We start from the raw sequence: 19,502 nt of genomic DNA, 5'->3' as shown, positions 1-19,502 counted from the left end.
GCATGTGTGTTTTGCTGACAGTGTACACACGATGAGCAGCACCTCCCCCTGTTTGAATGTGGTGCTGGAGCTCGACGGCATTCCTAATATGGACTGGAATCTCAAGATATTCGAAAGCACTAGAGATGTTCAACTGTGGTGCGAGCGAGTTAATGATATCAGAATTTCTGTCATTAGTTAAACAATTGTGCGAACAATTAACGATTATTCTCTTTGATAACTGTGAGATTATCTCTGTGCTTGTTTTGCACGGAAAAATATGGGCTAGGTGCTTGGCCTTCAATGTTTTAAACGTTTACAAAGCAATTAATACGTTTTGCATAAAAGCAGATGACTTTGCTTATGTTCATACACCCATTGAGTGTTAGCGGTATTATGTGTGGTTACCGAACAATTCATTTTATCCTGTGTTATGGCTATTATGTGTTCTTGAGCTACAAATGTCATCTATCTTTTTGCCATTGTGACATCTTTGCGGTGTTTTGTCACGCAGATCTGGTTTTGACTGGTTTAATCTAGTCTCGTGAGCATGCGCACTTGGTGTAAACAGGAAGAACAGACGACAACCAGAGCAAATCTACCATAAAGAGAAGAAAATGATCGGAGAAAAACCAACAAACGCCTTGTTCTTTATATTTTAACAAACACAAACGATGTCCTACATCATCTGATAGTGATTTCGATTACGTCTCGTAAGAGCTGTCGCAAAATTTTCGACAATTTTGAAAGACTCGTTAATACCGTAATACCGTTACCGATAGCTAACGTTAGACAGTCAGTGACGCGATTTATTTCCTCCGGGGTTTGCTCGACCAATTTGCCTGCTGACCTACATTAGAAAAAACACTCGGAGCTCCTCTGGATTCGTCTGAATTTGGTGGCTTCACACCGAGTGAAATCTCTGACAATGGTACAGAAAGAAAAGACACTGGAGACGCCTCAAGTGGACAGTGAACCGAGCCCCAGCCCAGTCTCCGGAGAGGCTTGTGCGGAGGCCGCCGGCCCGGTGGAGGAGTCCGGCATTGGAGTCGAACCGACGGGCCTCAGAAAATTCATCAGCGGAGTCGTGGAAGGTAATATAAGTCTAAAACAGTCTCATTTGAAATTTACGATTTGCTATTAAGTAGGGCATCAACGTCCTGCAGCAATCGTGCTTCCTGGGGGAAATGGTCAGTGTCACTGTAAGACTACAGACAACAATTGACGATCAATAATTAGAAATCGAACTTGAATCATATGAAAAAGAGCAGGAGGCTGTTAAAATGATAAGTCAAGGATTACAAGCTGATCGTATTAATCGTGTCTGCAGGCTATAAATTAACATTATCACATGCATGTTTCTGTGCAGATAGTTGACGTTGGAATAAAAGGAGATAGTAATCTATCTTGAAATTATGAATTAATTGAGTAAATGTAGGCAGTCAGATGAAAAATCCAATGTCAATGAACGATTATTTGTGATTTGTCAAAAATTGGCTTAGAAAATTATTGTTCTTGAACCTGTGGGCATATGTCATAATTGTTAACAATTCATAGACGAAATGATTAGTTGGTTAGTGCCTAAAAATAGATAACTCAACAGACAGAAAATGATAAAAATGTGCAAGTCTTGTTATACTTACTAGCCCAGCCCACCCCTAGGGGCACATTGCCAGTTATAGCAGTCATCCAGCTCTTTGTGCACAGGAGATGTACTTGATCATCAGCACTGCAGACTGCATTGAAACTGAACTGACTACATTGTTTGCTCATGCAGGCTTTTACGGCAGACCATGGACAATGGAACAGAGGAAAGAGTTGTTCAGGAGGTATGAATTATGTGTATTATTTCAGCAAGAATGTTAATCAGGTAACATTAATTGGTGTTATATCGAGAGGGTTCAAGTTGTTTTACTGATTGTTAATCGCATTGTATTTCACAGGCAGCAGAAATGGGGGCTGAATACGTACCTTTATGCACCCAAAGACGACTACAAACACAGAATGTTCTGGAGAGAGTTGTACTCGGTGGAAGAAGCAGGTGACTATATTCAAAGCAGATCTTGGGATCAGCTGTCTCGGGGCAAAGAAAACGAATAATGCCTGGTTATCCAAGTTAAAAGGGCAGTCGGCAAATCCAGTTTTAAGCATGGGTGAAATATAAAAAAGCTCTCAGATAAGTTGTTACAAGAGCACAATAATGCATTTAGCAAGTGATTTTTTTTCTCCTTAAATATCTCCTAGAGCAACTCATGACTCTAATTGGTGCTGCTAAAGAGCATGGGATAGAGTTCATCTATGCCATCTCCCCTGGACTGGACATCACCTTCTCCAATCAGAAAGAGGTTTCTGCACTCAAGAGGAAACTTGATCAGGTATCATAACATTTTGTGCACAGTAGAACAAACAATGTGTAGAAGCTCCTCACACATATCTGAAAGAGTTGTTTGTCTTTTTTTTGTAACCATTTTGCTCAGTTTAATTTCCAACCTCTTTCTGTCCCCTCTTTAGGTGTCTCACTTTGGTTGCAAGTCATTTGCCTTACTTTTTGACGATATTGACCACAACATGTGCCCTGCTGACAAAGAGGTGTTCAGCTCTTTTGCACACGCTCAGGTTTCCATCACCAACGAAATCTACCAGTACCTGGGAGAGCCTGAAACCTTCCTCTTCTGTCCCACAGGTAACCCAGCTCTCCATCTGAATCCCTCACACACTTTGTGCAATTGTTTTATCTACTTATTTATTCACTATATGCCTGTTTTGTGCCCTGAAATGCAGAGTACTGTGGAACATTCTGCTACCCAAGTGTCTCTCAGTCCCCCTACCTCCACACAGTAGGAGAGAAGCTACTGCCTGGCATTGACATACTATGGACAGGTGAGTCTGACACTACTTCTGTTTTTATGCGTACAATAGTGAAGTAGCTTTAACATGTAACTATTCAAAGTCAAGAAAAAGATTCACTGGGATGTGTTTTTTCTTCCTGCAGGTCCCAAGGTGGTGTCCAAAGACATCACAGTAGAATCTATTGAGGAGGTATCTAAAATCCTAAGAAGAGCCCCAGTGATCTGGGACAACATTCATGCCAATGATTATGACCAGAAGAGACTTTTCTTGGGTCCGTACAAGGGCCGCTCTACCGAGCTCATCCCCAGGTTAAAGGGAGTCCTCACCAACCCTAACTGCGAGTTTGAGTCCAACTTTGTAGCAATCCATACTCTGGCCACATGGTACAAGTCTAACATGAATGGGGTGCGAAAGGATGTGGTCATGAGTAAGTATGGTCAAAATGTTAACTAATTTGTAAACTGTTCTTTAAAAAAATGTGTCTCTTCATCTACTTTACTCTTCTCTTTTCACCCTTTACCAGCGGACGGTGAGGACAGCACAGTGTCCATCCAGATCAAGTTAGAGAATGAGGGCAGTGACGAAGAGCTGGAGACAGACATGCTTTACAGCCCACAGCTTGCCCTAAAGCTGGCTCTCACAGAATGGCTAGGGGAGTTTGGTGTGCCTCATCAGTACAACAGTAAGAGCAGTCCCATTATTATATCATACCGATCTTTATGTGCTCTTTTACAGCTCTATGCTAATGGTAATTCTCAGCAGTATAACCTGGAATAGGCTCATAGTGTTGGCACGGACAGCCTAAAATGACGTTTTTATGCCATACTAAAGAGGCTCTACTCTATCTTTCAGGCCGACAGGTGCCTCAGAGCGGTGCCAAAAGCACAGTCATCGACGTGTCATCCATGGCTGCTCCGTCTCTCTGCTCCTCCACCACAGTCACAACCGTGTTCCAGCAGCCCATCATGTCTCCAGCCATGCCACCTCTCTGTTTAGATTCGCTCTCACACCCCATGGCAAAAAGACCTCAGGAGGAAGAAGAGGTGAGGTTTGCTTCTACTTCACAGACAGAACTGGAGCAGCTGAAAGAAATTAAACTCTCTATTAATCTGAATTTACCTGTAATTCATACGGTAAATGACTGAACAACTGTCTAATGATAACACCTTGACACATCTTTTTGGTCGAGTTCTTCCCCTCGAGAAGTTCATTTCAGAGGAGAGTATCTGTAGAAGGTTGTAGGTTGTCTATTTTAATATTGTACCTGTCGGTGCAGGTGGAGGTGGAGAAGAAGGATTCAGACGAGGAGCCCATGGAGATGGTGGTAGAGAAGCTGGATGAGCCAGAGCCAGATGCAGAAGCTGACCCAGAGGAGAAGCATGTCGGTCCTATCTTAGCGGACAAGATGGCTGAGGACCTGAAACCCATGGATACAGACAAGGAGAGTCTGGCTGAGTCAAAATCTCCCGAAGAGTCTATCCAGGAGGACTCTGGGAGTGACATCGCACCTATGCAGACTGACGATCAGCTCAAGCAGGTGCCACCGACATTCGTGCGTTCCCCCTTTTCTCTTATAAACACAATTGAAAGCAATAAACAAACGAGAAATTCCTACAAAGTCACATTATCGCCGATTTCTTTCCTCAGGATGTGTTTGTCCCGAGGCCCGACGAGAAGCCACTGTTCACAGCGGAGCCCCTCTCACTTGAAGACCTGAGCCTGCTAGCAGAGCTCTTCTACCTGCCTTATGAACACGGACCCAAGGCCATGCAGATGTTGAAGGAGTTCAACTGGCTCAGAGCCAACAGCAGCGTCGTCAGTGTCAACTGCAAGAGAAAGGAAACTGAAAAGGTGGGTTACTCATTGAAACAAACATGTTAAAGGTCGAGAGAGAAATGCCTACCTGAGAAAGCCAGTACATTATTTACTGAACATGCATGTGAACATTGGTGCATGGTGCTGCAAAACAAAATGGTGGATGTGTACTACCTTTACCGCCCATTTGGTGGTGTTGTTACACCATCCAATAGTGGTGGGGAGATGAAGTGTACTCGCTCTACAAGGCATTGTGCTCTGGGTATTTGTGTAAACTGCAGCTTCCCTTATTTAATCACTTCAAAATGGTTTAATGCAAACTGTTTTTAATGATATTTGTTCTTACTTCCAATCAATGTTTACATGCAGGTCACAGAATGGCAGACTAGGGCGGAGAAGTTCGAGGAGATGTGCTGCTCAGTCATCCAGATGTTCACACGTCTGTCCAATTCAGCCAACCGTACCATCCTGTACGACCTCTACCCTTACATCTGGGACATCAAGAGCATCATTTCTATGGTCAAGTCGTTTGTCCAGTGGCTAGGTATGTATGAGGGGAACCACAAGGCTCTTACTCTTAGTGTGCAGTAGCGTAGAGACAGTCTGATCAAGTCTGGTCCTTCTGACCTTTTGATATAGTCAGACATACTTTTACACACAAATCATTTGATCAAAGCAGTTTAATGATTTATCATTTAGCTGCATAGATTCTATCTTGTAGTCCAGTGCTATGATATTTTCAAAGTCTGCTTACCAGATGTTAATATTATCTAATCAGAAAAGAAATATGGCTTCTTGAGATTTTGGCCAACATCTGTATAGAGGATGAAAAAACCTTCAGTTTTAATTGATGGCAGTTTATTATAAATCAGCTTAGCACAGATCAGGTTAGAGGCATCACCTCTTACTAGTTTTTAATTGCTCTTGTTTCACACATGTTGATTGTTTTTTTTTGTTTCTTTCTTTTTTTTTTTTTGTCTGACTGAATGCCGCTTGCACCGCTAGCATCCTCCTTATTTATTCCATAACAAGCTGCTCCATCTTGGTGATATCGAAACCGGGTCTCTGTGGCAAACGTCCCAGCAGGGTTACTGCTGCTTGCTGTGTATCCAGTAACATCACTGCTGCATTCCCACACAGACACACTTGCTTCCATCTCTCTGTCTGTGGGGATGGGCGCCAGGGGGAAGTCCCCATCCCCCCCCCTCCCCTCCTCCTCCATGCCGTAGCGCGCACGCGAGCTTGGAGAGCAAGTTGACTGACTGACTGTGGAAGGCCATTCTGGTGCATAAACTGGGACTAGAAATATCTGAACTAGTCGTTATTATACGACATTTGTTGTCATAGCCTTACTAAGAAGACTATGAAATGACGCTGTTGTTAGATTTTAACCTTCTGAATCATTTGCTCAATCTGTATCAGGGTGGGATCCATTACCTTGTATAAGAGAGGATGTTCTCTCTCTCTCTTTCTTTCTCTTCTGCCTCTCTTTTCACCTCACACTTTATTTCACTCTGTCTGATGGTGCACCGTGATGCAGTTTGAGTGACATTCAGTCTCGTGAAAACATCTCCTTTTGTCGGAGTGTCTCTTGGAATAGTCTGAAGCACCAGCATGGCCTGTAGGTTACTCCCTGTAACCCAGTTTCATTCGCAGGTTTCTGTCCAGTCCGGCTATATGGTAAAGCTGAGGACTCTAGCCTACACAGCAGGCAGCATACCCACACTGGCAAAACCACATCAAAACTGACACTACTGGCCTAATGCATTAGAAAATGACTATAACCACTCTAGTAATATAAAGTTTTTTGATTAGTATGGCCATAAATATCTTCAGATATCGCAGTGTCATGAAGAGCTTAACTGTTGACTGCTGCTTCTGCTAAAAGCAGATTTTTTACATTAGTCCCCATCTTCTGCCCTCATTAGAAGCTGTGCAGCCGGCACTTAGTCATAACCTCCCTGGTTATTGTACTGAGAACACTTACTAATATTTATTTTCTACTGTTTTCTCCCTTCACTATGTACAGATGGAAGAATCCACAGTACAAGTTTCTACTGCTATTGGATCGACAGTGGCCGATGTATGCACAGTGCAGGCGTTGTCTCTTCCCCTTTTAGTTCATGTTTGAAATGGATTCATGTGAAAATAAAATTCTTCAATTAGGCTGATAAATGTAAGAAATGTATTTGGAGGAAAGGAAGCAGCCGTCCGGATGAAGTCACATTTTGCGCAGCGATGTTTAGCTATCAATCTTAAGTGTTAACTCCCAAATCTCTTCTCTTTGGCAGCCTCTCTCTAACTTGTTTTTTTGTTTCTGTCAGTAGGCTTATAGAAATGGCTCAGACCAGCCTGATGCACCTACTCAAGGGAATATACACTTTGCTTTGAAATTTACACCACCACACCCTGATCTTCACTCTACTGAGACTGTGTGGTTATGATCAGTGTGCTTGCGTACACGTTGGTTGGACCATGCAAGAATATGAGTTGCATGTTTTCTGCGTTTGTATTAAGACAACGCAGCCTTAATAGATCATACGGGTGGAAGCAGTCCACTCAGAGATCTTTTTTTTTCTTCTTTTTGTCCATTTGTGAGAGTGAAGCAAGTTCAGAGTTCCTTCCTGTGGGTGCATCTGTTCGCTGTGTTGTGTCAGCTCTTCAGAGGAATTGTGTTAGGTGTCAGGGTGAGGTTGATCTGTAAAGCAGTTTTAGATGTCCTGCAAGCGCGCTGCATTTGTCTGGTCACATGACAGGGCTTCTCATCAACCAGGAGTAGACTTTGTTAGCAACAATGCTGCTGTAAACAGACTCTGACAGCACCCGTGCTTTCAGTATACTAACATTTATATGCTTTTGCTTCTGTACAATTAATCTTTTGTCTGTCTGATTTTGGCTTTGAACTGTAAGCAGAGAGGCCCTTTTTGCACTGGGAGTGTTTATGCTACCTCTCGTTTTGTCCTCCTGGTTTGATGAGCCATGCTTCCCAGTCATGTGACAAGGCAGATAAGATGAGAATGTGACTTCACACGGGGTGCTAAGATCAGTGGGGTGACGGCAGCTGAAGCTTACATCTGGTGGGCGTAGACAGTACGGGTTTCTGTTGTGATAGTCAATCTAAAATTTATGAAGTGCGTCAGCTCTTAAAAATGAAAATGACCCTTCCTGAAGCACCAAAGGGGCTAAACTGCACTTAATTATGTCCTCTTCAGATTTCGGAGAGCGTGCATTCCACTGCAAGAAAGAACTAGGTTCTTAAGACCCGCATATAATTTCAATGTGGAGCATTTTGACATTGTTGCGGAGAAGCTGAGGTGCAGAGCTCATTTTTTTAATAATTTCGATCTTGGACTTGTTTCCTCATGTAAACACGTGAGCTTTAGTTGCTTGAGCCCCATTTCATCATAAAACATTTCCTCTGAATATAATGAACTATTCCAAATTAGGTCCTTTTTATGTTTTAATGATTAAAACAAAATTACTTATTTGGATTATGCTATTAGATACATATGACCCCCTTCCTCCCCATCTCCCCACTCCCTTCATCTGTGTCAGAGAGCCCCATCCTGTGGTAACACTGTCCGCTTGGCTCTGCTCCTAACAGGGTGTCGTAGTCAGTCCTCAGCACAATTCCTTAGAGGAGACCAAGAGCCCTGGGCCTTTAGGGGAGGTCTAGCAGGAGAGTTCCAGGTATCTAATGCACTGAATTTACAGCAATCAAATGGAAAAAAAAGAGTGTTATGAGCAAAGAAGACGATGGTAAATGTGCGCAGGTATGAAGGGGTTTGGTCTGTCAAAGGTGAGCTGATTGTAATGTTTGGGGCTTCATAAGATACGGTTCCATCCCCTTCACGTGTTCTCTAAGAAGTTCATGTCCTGAGCGTTATTTTGCTATTACTTTGGGATATGTCAATCTGTGTGAGGGGAATGGGTAACCTGAAAGCCATTTTGGCAGAGGTTACAGCCACTGTTTGGCATGGCATTTTCTGATTGATTAATTTGAATTTCTTTCAGCAACTGCCCAAGGAGATGCTGCTTTTCCCTAGCGCACGCTAGCGCAAGCGAGCATGGCTAGGTTTTATTTTCATGACATCTCATTTCTTTGCAGGAAAGCACAGCGCACAAATTACCACGCCAACCCTTTGCAAGCGCAAGCGCACGCACTGCCTCACAGTGCCAGCGAGATCGCAAGCATGTCTGCAATGGGAAAACTCCATGATAAAACATACCTGTCCAGCCTAAAGCAACATCTCCAACCTCGGAGAATAGCAAGATTTACAATGGCAACCGATACACTATTGACTGACTCAGTTAGCTCATATTTAATTTGCCTCTTTGGTTTTTTTCCTGGAGTTCTCTCTGTCTTCGCGCAAGCATCATTATTTTTCTCAACAGGAGGGTTGCGCAGCGAAATATTGCGATGCCTTACAAAAGGGAAAGGAGCATCTCCTTCAGCCAGTAAAACCTTAGTCAGACCAAAATACCACCCTTGTTTTATTGTATTTGAAAAGCAAATATGAATGTGCCTGTGCTATGCTCCTTTAGCAAAAAAGAGAAAGATGTGATGTTTGCTTGTTGTCCACTGTCAGATCAACAAGGAAGAGGAGTCAGTTTATATATTTATATGATCTTTTTTTTTTACAGTATGTTTCTAAGCACTTTGCTTACTTGCTTACTCCATTTCCTTTTTGGTTTAATAGTGGCTCAATTGTAGCAAATTCACAGTGAGGCAGTCAGCCAAAGCAGCACACCACCTAGTCTCAGAGAAACTGAACCTGTTTCTTTTGATATCCACAGAGATTGTTGCCAATAGATGGGGCAAACGATCTTTTCTACCAACCTCCACCTTCACTGCCAACCTCCAAAATCTATTCCATAAGGCCATACTTTGCCAAAGATGAGGTGAGATGTTTTGTGTGTTTAGTCATGCCCTTGTGCACCTTCTTTTTTTTTTTTTAACCAACACTTGAGTATGTCACCCTTAGCGTTAATAATGTTGTAAACAGAACGTTAAATGTATGGGTGCAGAAATGATGTTGGCCAGTTGGTAGTATTCCCAGCAGAACTGGCCTAGTTTAAGGTGTGAATGTGCTTAATATGACACGCTCAACTGCGCTGTACGTCAGAGAATATATGTACTGAAGAGAAAGCCAGCTTTAGACTGAATATTTTCAAACACATGCGGTGTTAAGGGCTGTAATGGGTCAAGTTTTTTACTGTATGTCAAATCATCTGCTACAATAACACCTGTTGTTGTTGTTGTCTTTCTTTTTGCAGCCTGCAATTTATAAAATCTGTAAAGAAATGTACTGTGAAGGAATGGAGGATGTACCTTTCTCTGACCAGGAATCTGACCTCATTGGAGACAGGTAAGACATGGAGATGCATTTGTTTGAGAGGCTACTCCCTGTAGTGCAAACATGCATGAATTGATAAAAATCTTTTCTGTTTGTTAACAGGTTAGTCGGAGGTCTCCTGTCTTTAAGTCCAGACTATGGGTTTGTACTAGAGGATGAAGAAGGGATCTGCGGTTATGCTCTCGGCACCGTGGATGTCAAGCCCTTCGTCAAGAAATGCAAGTTGAACTGGATTCCCTTCATGCAAGAGAAATACAACAAACCTGACTGCGAGAAGGACCTCACAGAGGCTGAGGTAAGATCTTAATCCATCAATTTCATTATCGTAATCTCTCATCAGGTCAGTCTATCAGGTGGCTTTTTATGGTGCCCATTCATAATGAATATTTTCACCTAACCATCTCTCATCTGTCGTCCCTGTAGAAGATGATGTTGAGTTTCCATGAAGAAGAGGAGGGTCTTCCAGAGTCCTTTCTGTCCAATTTTCCCTCCCTCATCAAGGTTGACATTCACGCCAAGGTCACTGACCCCAGCGTGGCCAAAAGCATGATGGGATGTCTGTTATCTTCCCTTAAGGCCAACGGTACGTAGCAGCCGTCACTGTTACTACAAAAAGAAAATGTTGGATTAGTGTTATTAGTCATGTTGGTAAGATGGATGTTAGAATATACACTTGAATCTAAAATTTAGCAAGTTAAGTATGAATCAAGGGTCACAAATATAGTAAGTTCCAAATCAAACTACAAAAAATGAACATGTTGACCAGTAGTCTGAGGCATAAACATACTGGGGGAAAGGGGCTTTCAGCTTTAAGGAACAGAAACCATCAAAGCACCGACTGAAGTTATCTTCTCTTCCTGTGACAAAGATCGGGAACCAGTTTATTCCTGCTCAGAGACACAGAAGAAGATTATTTTCAGTTTAACACCATATTTGGCCACACTGTCAGGAAGATCATTTTGGGAATTTTTTGTAAACTGATTTATTATTATGATTATCTCTTTATGATTATCTGTTTTTGTCATTAACTTCCAGGGTCCCACGGTGCATTCTGTAAGGTTCGTCAGACTGATAAGAGAATGTTGGACTTCTATAGTAAGCTGGGATGCTTTGAGGTGGCCAAAATGGAGGGCTTCCCCAAAGACGTCATCATTATGGGGCGAAGCCTATGAAGAAACGTCCTGCTACAATAACAGACAGAGAGAGAAAAAAAAGCGAGAGAGAGCGAGCAAGCAAGCAGTCAACACGGCGTTTAAAAAAAAAAAAACGTTTGCTACCTTCATGAGACAAACTTCCATGATGATTTTATACTGCATTACCATCTGGGCTAACCTGGGGAAACCTGTTTTTAAGATTTGTGTACAGAAGCACAGCACACACAGATTCCCCGCGCTGCCCGTAGATGTTACGGCTCTGTTGGATTCAGCAGATCCGAAGCTAAAAGGCCAAGAAGTGATCTGTAGTCAGCTGATCAGAGCCAACAAGAGTGGCACTCCAGCATTCATTTCTGGGGTCCCACTACTTATATACCTCCAGGAGGCAGGAAGTGACAACTCCATAAGCCTTTTTTTTTCTTTTTTTTTTCTGATTTTAATCCAGCAGCCATTACATGGATATTGCCCACATGCCCTAACGCTAAGTGTCTGTATCTGAAATGGAGGCAGAGCCGTGAAACGAGGGCAGCCTGTATCTCAGGTAGTGTCTCACTACCCTCGTGTCCTGTTTTTCTCAGCTCCGACATAGAGAAATAACACGACTGTCCACATAAGCTGGACACCATTAATACAGGATGTGAAGTGCTGCGTGAGAATTTGCCTTTCATCGTCACATCATGGGTTTTCTAGTTGCTCCACAATAGACTTGGAGAAAGAGGCCTTTTTTATTAAAGGACGCATCACGAAGAAAAAGTGATGTTAAATGCTGAGTCTTTACGCATGAAAGGCGGAAAATTGTAGCTTAGAGGATCCTCACAGTCCAGCAAAGGAAAAAGTATTTGTTGAGACTATTAAAGACTCAACCAGGAGGTCCTCTGAATTTCCGTTCAAGTGGTAGACATTTGGAAACCAACAGAAAAGCCTCCACGAGTTTACAAACATGGTTCTTAGCCTGTTTCTGTTTAGCGTTTTACTTTTGGCCATTTTTTTTTTTTTTTTTTTTTTTTACTAACACCACATTTTTTTGCTTATTTCCCCTTTGAGCTATTGCCTTTTGGGTCATTGCCTTTGGATTTTAGGTTTATATCGCAGACCCCAGTGTCTTCTGTGTCAAGGCTTTCCAACACATGTGATTTTGGACATTGGCCTTGTTGCTCAAATTCCAGAGAAGTAGCCTGCTTTTTTCCCCCCTGACTTTGGCAGTCACATGTCAAATCCAGCACATAAATCCTTCAGTAAGCTATCAGAGAAAAGACAGGCCATCTTTTTAAGTTACGTCAGATGATACATTTACTAAATGTTATGGAAATGTTACGTGTTTTTGTTTATCCAATTGTTTAAGTAGGTAAAATGATAAATTTACTGGTAGTTACTCTTTCAAATAATCAAAACTCAAATCAGTGGGACCAAAAATCTGATAGTGTGATCAGCTATTTTGTGTAAAAAAATTTAACATTTTGAAAGCAATTCACATTGGAATTTCATGAGTTCAAATGGATACAAGTCCTAAGTTTTGAAAGCATTTAACCCACCGTTTTCATAAAGCTGCTGAGTTCTTTCTTAACCACTTTTTCAGTACCTGACTTGTAAATCAACAGTTAACCTGTGCTGCAGTTTCAGATATGCTGCGCTATAAAGCCATTGGTAGTAATATGAGTCATAATAATCAGCAGATAATCAGTTCACATCTTTCATTTTGCATCCTTCCCTGCGGTTTCTACGTTGCATACTCATAAATGAATGTCTTTTCAGCTGAGCCTTGGCGAGCGCTCTTATGATCGCTACGGTTGTTAAATCTTGTCACTAAATGTCACCAAAGTGGCACTGACCCCCCCACACTGATGCTGCTCTGCAGCTGTGAAGGTTTGGAGCAGAAATTCATAGGCCTTTTTTCCTATCTGTCCTTTTGAATGTTTTATATTCTGACGCATTTCCCATTTGTTTATTGTAAATCTATATAGTTAACAAAAAAAAGCACTTTGACTATAGTTAGGAGTGTTCTGTTGGTTACACGAGGATCATCAGTTGCTCTTCAGTAGCTGCCTGCCAATGTGATGTTTTGATACTGTGTACATTCATGATGTGCATGAGGTGTATTGGATTTGCTGTGGCGGTCATTAGAATAACCTCATCCTATGCTGCACAGAGGAAGAAGCATGCCACTCCCCTCTGTGAGCATAATACTGTAGTTCATAGACAGTCTGTAAACACTGTCAATCATAAACTGTTATTATTTTTTGTATATCTTTACTGAAATTGTGGCTAGCATTCTGTTTCGCTTTAAAGGACAGGAAAATGACGGACAGCACTATGTCATGCACAGCTGTCGTACCTGGCTGTGTCTCAGTGAGTTTGTGAAACTCACCAACAGATCTGCTGTTAATCTTCTGAGATGACGGCAGAGTTTTCACGTATGTTAATTAAATGGTTCATTTTGCAGTTTGTTGATGCTCGTGCTTTCTCCTCTGCCAACTTGGGTTTGATAGAAATGGGCTGTGACTGAGAGAAAGGGCTCCAATTGTACATTTTGATTATCTGAGTTCAGGGTTGGGGAGGCGGGCGGGGTCATAAAAGTCACAGTTTACCTATGTAAAATTTGTATGTAAGATACATAAGATTAAAAACTAATAAACTACAATAAGTGACTTTTCTCTGTGTTGCTTGTGTTCGTGTTTTCACAGGTCTTTCTCTGACCGTGTCTGGATTGAAGGGATGAAAAGATCTGTCTTGTTCACAGGTTTTATTTATATCACCCAACTCATATCACCCCAACCCTAAAAGAAGCTTCTCTCTATTTTTGAAAAGCAAAAAGTGCCTGGAACATGGAAAACATGGAAATAGCCAATAAGTGCGATGTGTATGTATCCTGTCGGATCCAACTTTCCATTGACTAGAGTATAAAGGACACGACATATGGTGGTATCATTATTATTACCCAGTGAACCGGAAACCAGCCAGCACTCCTAAGTCTGTGTGTCTGAGGCAGCTTGATTCAACAGAACTCTTCAGATTATGAACCTTGTGTAAACTAAAATAACAGGTCTTTATACTAGATGTGGACACAGTTCACCTCTACAAGACAGAGCCACAAGCTTAGATAATAATGCAGGAGTTGACATTGTACTTCAGTGGTGCAAAAAACATGTGCAGTTAATCAAATTATGGGCAACCTATTGATGCTCAGTGAATCTGGCCTGTTTTGGGCCCCTGTGGGTCTCAGGCCCTGGACCAGCAGCCGGTAATCCACCATTGCATCACACCAGTACAAATGTAACCAGGTCTGCAGACTGGATTTTGCCTCTGAACATATAATGATTCTCAATTTGAGTCCCCATTCTTTTTTTTTCTTTTCTTTTCTTTTTTTTTTTTTTTTTTTTTACAAAAGTGGTCTTCAACTTTTACTGCCTCATGATAAGTGTTGTACATTTTCCCTGGCAGTTGAATCACATTTAAACATAATTTCAGCCAGTTATGTTTACAATCAATATTGCCTAAAAGAAGTGAAATATAATATTTAACATAAGCATTTAATCAAAAATTATCTAAATCTTTATTTGTACTTTTTTGCACCGAATTTTTTGTCTTACTTGTTGAATAGCCTGTTTTATAAATCTTATTTTTTATTTGAACGCAAATAAGTTACTTTAACATGACTTAAACACTATATTAAGAGTATTATAATTGTCATTATTCTACTCTATATTAACTTATATTACAATACTATATACTATTGCTATATATTACGTTTATTATACCATTATTAGTTGTATTATAATAATCTTTATTAGCTGTACTTATGGATGTTTTTCTCCATAGAGAGAAAAAACAGTATTGTATTGCCTTGTATGAGCCACAGGCGCACCGTGATGACGCGTCATCAGCGTCATAGTTTGCGACGCGCTTGTTGTTTTTCGAAGAGGGATCGTTTTGCTGAAAGTGTTTAACAGCAAACTCAAATCCAGCGCTTCGTCAAAATGTCTCTGCACGACGACGAGTCCTCGGATATGGGACTAGCGGGTCAATCCAAGCTGGAGAGCTTCCTGTTCAGTAAGAAACACAGTTTATTGGCTCTGCCGGCGCACACGTGGGTTTCTCTGTGATGTCCCGGCAGTGAAACATGTGCTTCAGTGTTTCTAAAATGCTCTGTGATATCAGGCTGTGGACTAACGTGATGAAACCATAAATGTTTGCGTGTTTTCCAGGCTGCGAGCTGTCCTCTAAAGTTCCTTTCTACACTTTCCAAGGAGATGAAGAGGAGGACCTGGAGCACTTCCTTGAACTCAGAACGGTATGTACGATGGCTGCAGGGATGTCTGTCCTCACATTACAGTACAGAGTGCAAAAGTCTTCACCACAACTTATTCAAGTCTGTCTTCAAACAACAGTCAGGTGTCCAAATGAACACTGAAATAGTTTTTTCTTGCCATAATCATTCCTCCTGCCATGTGACTGTTGTTTGAAGACAGACTTTGAAAAATTGTGATCTATCCTTTAAATGCAAGGCATATGTAGAAGTGTGTGTATCATAAGTATCCAAGGCCTTTGTGTCCACATTTTTATATAGTGACAACACAACCAGCCGAATCACAGTGTGGGAAAATGTTAAGTGAATGAACTGCCATTCCTGCAGGTCTGTTTGGGAGAAGGTGCTAAGGAGGAGAGTAACGTGGTGGAGGTAACAGCTATGAATCACCAAGGAAAGACTATTTCAGTGCCAATTGCCAACCTTCACATCAGCTGCCTGCCTATGGTAAATATGATATATAGTCGTTAATTCTATCAGCACATTAATGAACCACGCAGTAGAGGCTGAAGTCTGATATCTCTTTAACTTTCTTTCCTCAGGTGAGTTTGGGAGAGTTTGAGTTGAAAGCCCCAGTGACCATCCGGCTCAAGGCTGGCACAGGACCAGTTACTGTCAGCGGGTTACACCTCATAGGTAACAGCTTTTTATTCAAATGTCACTCAGCAACACCCTGTTAAAAGTAAACAAATTAGCCAAAATCCAAATTAATGTGATTACTTACCAATGAATGTGGCTACATCTAGTAGGGTGTTTCGTAGATTACGTTATCATCAGCTGACATCAAAACAGCTGGAATCTAGTGCTGCAACTTACGATTATTTTCATTATTCATTATTATCATTCGATTAATCTGTTGATCATTCGCTCGATTGATCGATTAGTTGTTTGGTCCAGAAAATGGTGAAAAATGTCAGTAACTGTTTCCTACAGTCCTGTGACGTCCTCAAATGTCTAGTTTTGTGCCAGCTGACAGTCCACAACCCAAAAATATGTAGTTTATCATAGAGGACTAAAGACACCAGGAAAATATTCACATTTGAGAAGCTGAAATTTTCCTCTTAAAAAATGACTCACTAATGGTCAGAATAGTTGGCAACTAATCGTTTAATCTTTGCAGCTCTACTGGAATAACTCTGGTAGAATGGGTGCACTATGATCAGAGAAAATAGGTGTTCTCAAGGTTACTAAATACTTGGTTTGGTCATTTAGTTTCTCTTTACATTGAGCCAACTGCACGAAAAATGAGAGATATTCCTTCAATCAATAAAATGTTAAATTTGTACCTTGTCATGAATTTCTTTTGAGTTGAAATCCAAGACCTTTGATGCTTTCTGTCTATATTTCAATTTAAAAGTTTTAACAGTAGATTGAACTTCTGGCATTAAACTTCTCTCAGAATGGTATTTCACAGCTCTAAGTACTGACTGTAATGCATGTGTGCAGCTGCATATTGCAAACTGTGCACGAGCTGACCGCCGCCGCAAGGATAGATGAAATAAAGTGACCCTGCTGGCATTATAGCTAAATATTCTTACAGGATTCAATCTAAGACAGCAATTTAACATTTGGCCTCCGTCTTTGTGCAGCCTCGCAGGTCGAAGACTCCGACATGTCTGATGAAGACGACGATGACGACGATGAGGAGGAGGAGGAAGAGATCACCCCCATTAAACCAGCAAAGAAGAAGCAGAAGATGTAGGCTGAGAGGTCGTCGATGGGTTTTTTCTTTATTTTTTTTGGAGTGTTTTAAGAAATAACAGTCGTTTTGTACCAGACGGGACACATTTTACAAAGTTAATACTTATTCCACACAGCCACATGAAAGCTTAGTGTGGTGGCAGCTGAACACGCTGTTGGAGGAAGGAACATCGTGACAGGAGCTCTGATTGTTCTCACCTCTTTTACTCCTCAGTTTCTCACCGCAAGCTCTCGGTATCTGCAGTGAATTAAACTGTGGATGCAACATTCACTTCTAGAAGAACTGTTTTTGCTATTAAACGCTACCTTGCGTTTTATACTGTACATGTTACAACCACCACAGACATGGATTTATCTCACCGGTGGTGGGAAAACATCGTCTTATACTCTCACCATTGGATTCTGGTATTTATAAAAGTAAAACATAGTGTGTGTACTTGTGTCAGAGAGAGAAAGTGTTTCCAGATCAGCGTGATTTCCAATTAAATTGTGCAATCAAATTAATTAAATGTTCTTGGTTCACAAGAGTATCTCCATTTCCAGCTGTTTGTAGTTCCAAAATACTGTTTTTCTATGTACTATGTCAATCATAAATGTGAAAATTTTGTACTTGTAATGAATGCACCAAGAAAGCATTTTGTGTTTGTGTATTCATTTAATTCTCTTTGTTAATTTAACACCGTTTTTCAGCCCATTACATACAATACATGTAGTTTATGTATTGTTATGGCCACATAAGTTTAGTGCCTCCTTTGAAATGCTTACAGAATGCAGCCGTAACCCCATTTTGTGCTCAAGTTAATTGGAATGAATCAATAACCACCTTTCTTGAGGTTGCAAAGATGCATTTAATCAGACTCTACTGGATTAAAAAACAGCCAAATAGAATATTGATAGAAAACCAAGAGAAAGTTCTTCTTGAGCCGAGGGTTAGGGGAATAAATACAGGTCTTCTACGGGAATACATCACTACCTAAAGTTAAAGATCCTCTGTGGGGTTTTCTTGTGAACAAACAAAAGTTATGTTTACATTTAGTTACTCACCTAAACTGATTGTGTGTATCCTTGTGATCTACAAATGTGTTGAATCAATTTCTTTCCTTATAAAACGTTTGCAAAACACATTTTTTTTATATTTTAAACTGCATGGTTTACAACTATGTTTACTGGCTTGTAGTCTTCTTCTCTGTATTGCCACATTTCTTGTCACATTACAGCCAACTGTAGATTGGTGGAATAGTGTAAAACGATTGGTAAGACTGTCTATCACCCACGTGCAGGTGTGCACGTATGTGAGTCCTTGTTCACGACATAAAAAAACATGGAACCACTCATAAAAGGCTGCTCGCGAGCGTTACTAGAGGTCAAACAGCCCACAGGGAACCTTTAACTGAAGCTGACGGTAAACCGACAAGTCATCGAGTCGGCTGTGCAGTGACAGTAAACAGTGTGATATCAGTTAAAGCTTTATAAAGGCTGATGTGGTCTTTGTCTGAATCATCTGCATGCACATTATGATCCCATCTGTGCAAACATCCTTACATGGATCTTTGTAAGGCATCTGCAAACACTACAGCCACCACAGTCTGTGTCATTAACATTATTCACTGTGTTATTATTCACTTTGTCACCATGATAAGACTCAATGGAACTCCTCAGCTCTGGATCCAGCAGCTTGGACACAGCCATAGAGCTAGAAAAGCATGTCAAAGACAGATCTTCCTCATCACATCTGATGAAGTTTCTCAGTTTTTCTGAAACAGATTTTTTTCAATCGATCATTTTTGAAAGAAGAGTGAGCAGGCTGCAGAAATCATTAAGATAAGACTGGAGGAGATACAGAACAATAGTCCCACTATCATCACCTGCAGAGGAGCATGGAAGAATGATCCGATGAAACAGAAAAAGTGAAAAACTTACTTAAACGTACACAACTCTTTGCAAACACAGCTCACCTGCATGAATTTGTCTCCAGTCATTGTATAATGATGCTCACAGAGGGACAGAATTGGGGTAAAAAGCAACAACGCGAGTGCCAGATGTCCATAAAAGGGTAAGACAACTACAACTTTTTTCCTAACAATTTACCCATGCCAGGTGCTGCCATGGTAACAGCAGAAATGACCACCTGCATGATGCCCTTGATGGCAGCTCTCTGTTAATGAGAGCAGGAGATAGCACTGAGGGGGGAGGCTGAAGGGGAGACACAGATACAAGGAGGTGGAGGGATGCTTTAATCAGAGGAAGCTTAAATAAATAATGTTGCATTATTTAGCGCATTATACCCAAGCCCAAGCCCAGCTGGTTGCCTTTTTTCATCTGTGACAATGCCGTCTCTCTGTC

General features: G+C 41.2%; 2 protein-coding genes across 5 annotated transcripts; both read left to right on the top strand.

Annotated features, from left to right (window-relative positions):
- Window positions 1-556: 556 nt before the first annotated feature.
- oga (O-GlcNAcase) lies at window positions 557-13,801 on the top strand. Of its 4 annotated transcripts, none has more exons than XM_067610050.1 (19): window positions 557-1,073; window positions 1,757-1,808; window positions 1,923-2,020; window positions 2,224-2,354; window positions 2,491-2,662; window positions 2,761-2,859; window positions 2,972-3,256; window positions 3,353-3,511; window positions 3,682-3,872; window positions 4,106-4,366; window positions 4,477-4,680; window positions 5,014-5,188; window positions 6,674-6,727; window positions 8,249-8,334; window positions 9,442-9,546; window positions 9,922-10,013; window positions 10,104-10,296; window positions 10,425-10,584; window positions 11,037-13,801. In XM_067610050.1, exons 1-19 carry the CDS (start codon window positions 908-910, stop codon window positions 11,171-11,173), a joined length of 2,820 nt encoding a protein of 939 aa, XP_067466151.1. In that variant the 5' UTR covers window positions 557-907; the 3' UTR covers window positions 11,174-13,801. The 4 variants fall into 4 exon arrangements, with proteins under 4 accessions (XP_067466151.1, XP_067466150.1, XP_067466154.1 ...); XM_067610049.1 differs by having other exon boundaries at window positions 558-1,073; window positions 4,106-4,381; XM_067610053.1 differs by lacking the exon at window positions 6,674-6,727 and having other exon boundaries at window positions 558-1,073.
- A 1,218-nt stretch (window positions 13,802-15,019) lies between these two features.
- On the top strand, window positions 15,020-17,794 carry npm3 (nucleophosmin/nucleoplasmin, 3). The gene is made up of 5 exons (XM_067610054.1): window positions 15,020-15,202; window positions 15,358-15,443; window positions 15,786-15,905; window positions 16,001-16,094; window positions 17,048-17,794. The coding sequence occupies exons 1-5, from the start codon at window positions 15,130-15,132 to the stop codon at window positions 17,158-17,160; spliced, it is 486 nt and encodes a 161-aa protein (XP_067466155.1). The 5' UTR covers window positions 15,020-15,129; the 3' UTR covers window positions 17,161-17,794.
- Window positions 17,795-19,502: the final 1,708 nt, after the last annotated feature.

This window comes from Thunnus thynnus, chromosome 14, assembly GCF_963924715.1.
Source record: "Thunnus thynnus chromosome 14, fThuThy2.1, whole genome shotgun sequence".
NCBI lineage: Eukaryota > Metazoa > Chordata > Actinopteri > Scombriformes > Scombridae > Thunnus > Thunnus thynnus.
The sequence above is the reverse complement of the archived record's forward strand: the minus strand, read 5'-3'. Positions and strand labels throughout refer to the sequence as shown.

What these genes read in the sequence shown, in the direction of transcription:
- oga (XM_067610049.1), top strand. Translation starts at nt 908, where the DNA reads ATGGTACAGAAAGAAAAGACACTGGAGACGCCTCAAGTGGACAGTGAA. An exon ending in GTCTAGCAGGAGAGTTCCAG is followed by an intron (nt 8,335 to 9,441) that starts GTATCTAATGCA and finishes TGATATCCACAG; the next exon opens with AGATTGTTGCCAATAGATGG. An exon ending in ATCTTCCCTTAAGGCCAACG is followed by an intron (nt 10,585 to 11,036) that starts GTACGTAGCAGC and finishes ATTAACTTCCAG; the next exon opens with GGTCCCACGGTGCATTCTGT.
- npm3 (XM_067610054.1), top strand. Translation starts at nt 15,130, where the DNA reads ATGTCTCTGCACGACGACGAGTCCTCGGATATGGGACTAGCGGGTCAA. An exon ending in GCTGGAGAGCTTCCTGTTCA is followed by an intron (nt 15,203 to 15,357) that starts GTAAGAAACACA and finishes CGTGTTTTCCAG; the next exon opens with GCTGCGAGCTGTCCTCTAAA. An exon ending in ACATCAGCTGCCTGCCTATG is followed by an intron (nt 15,906 to 16,000) that starts GTAAATATGATA and finishes TTCTTTCCTCAG; the next exon opens with GTGAGTTTGGGAGAGTTTGA.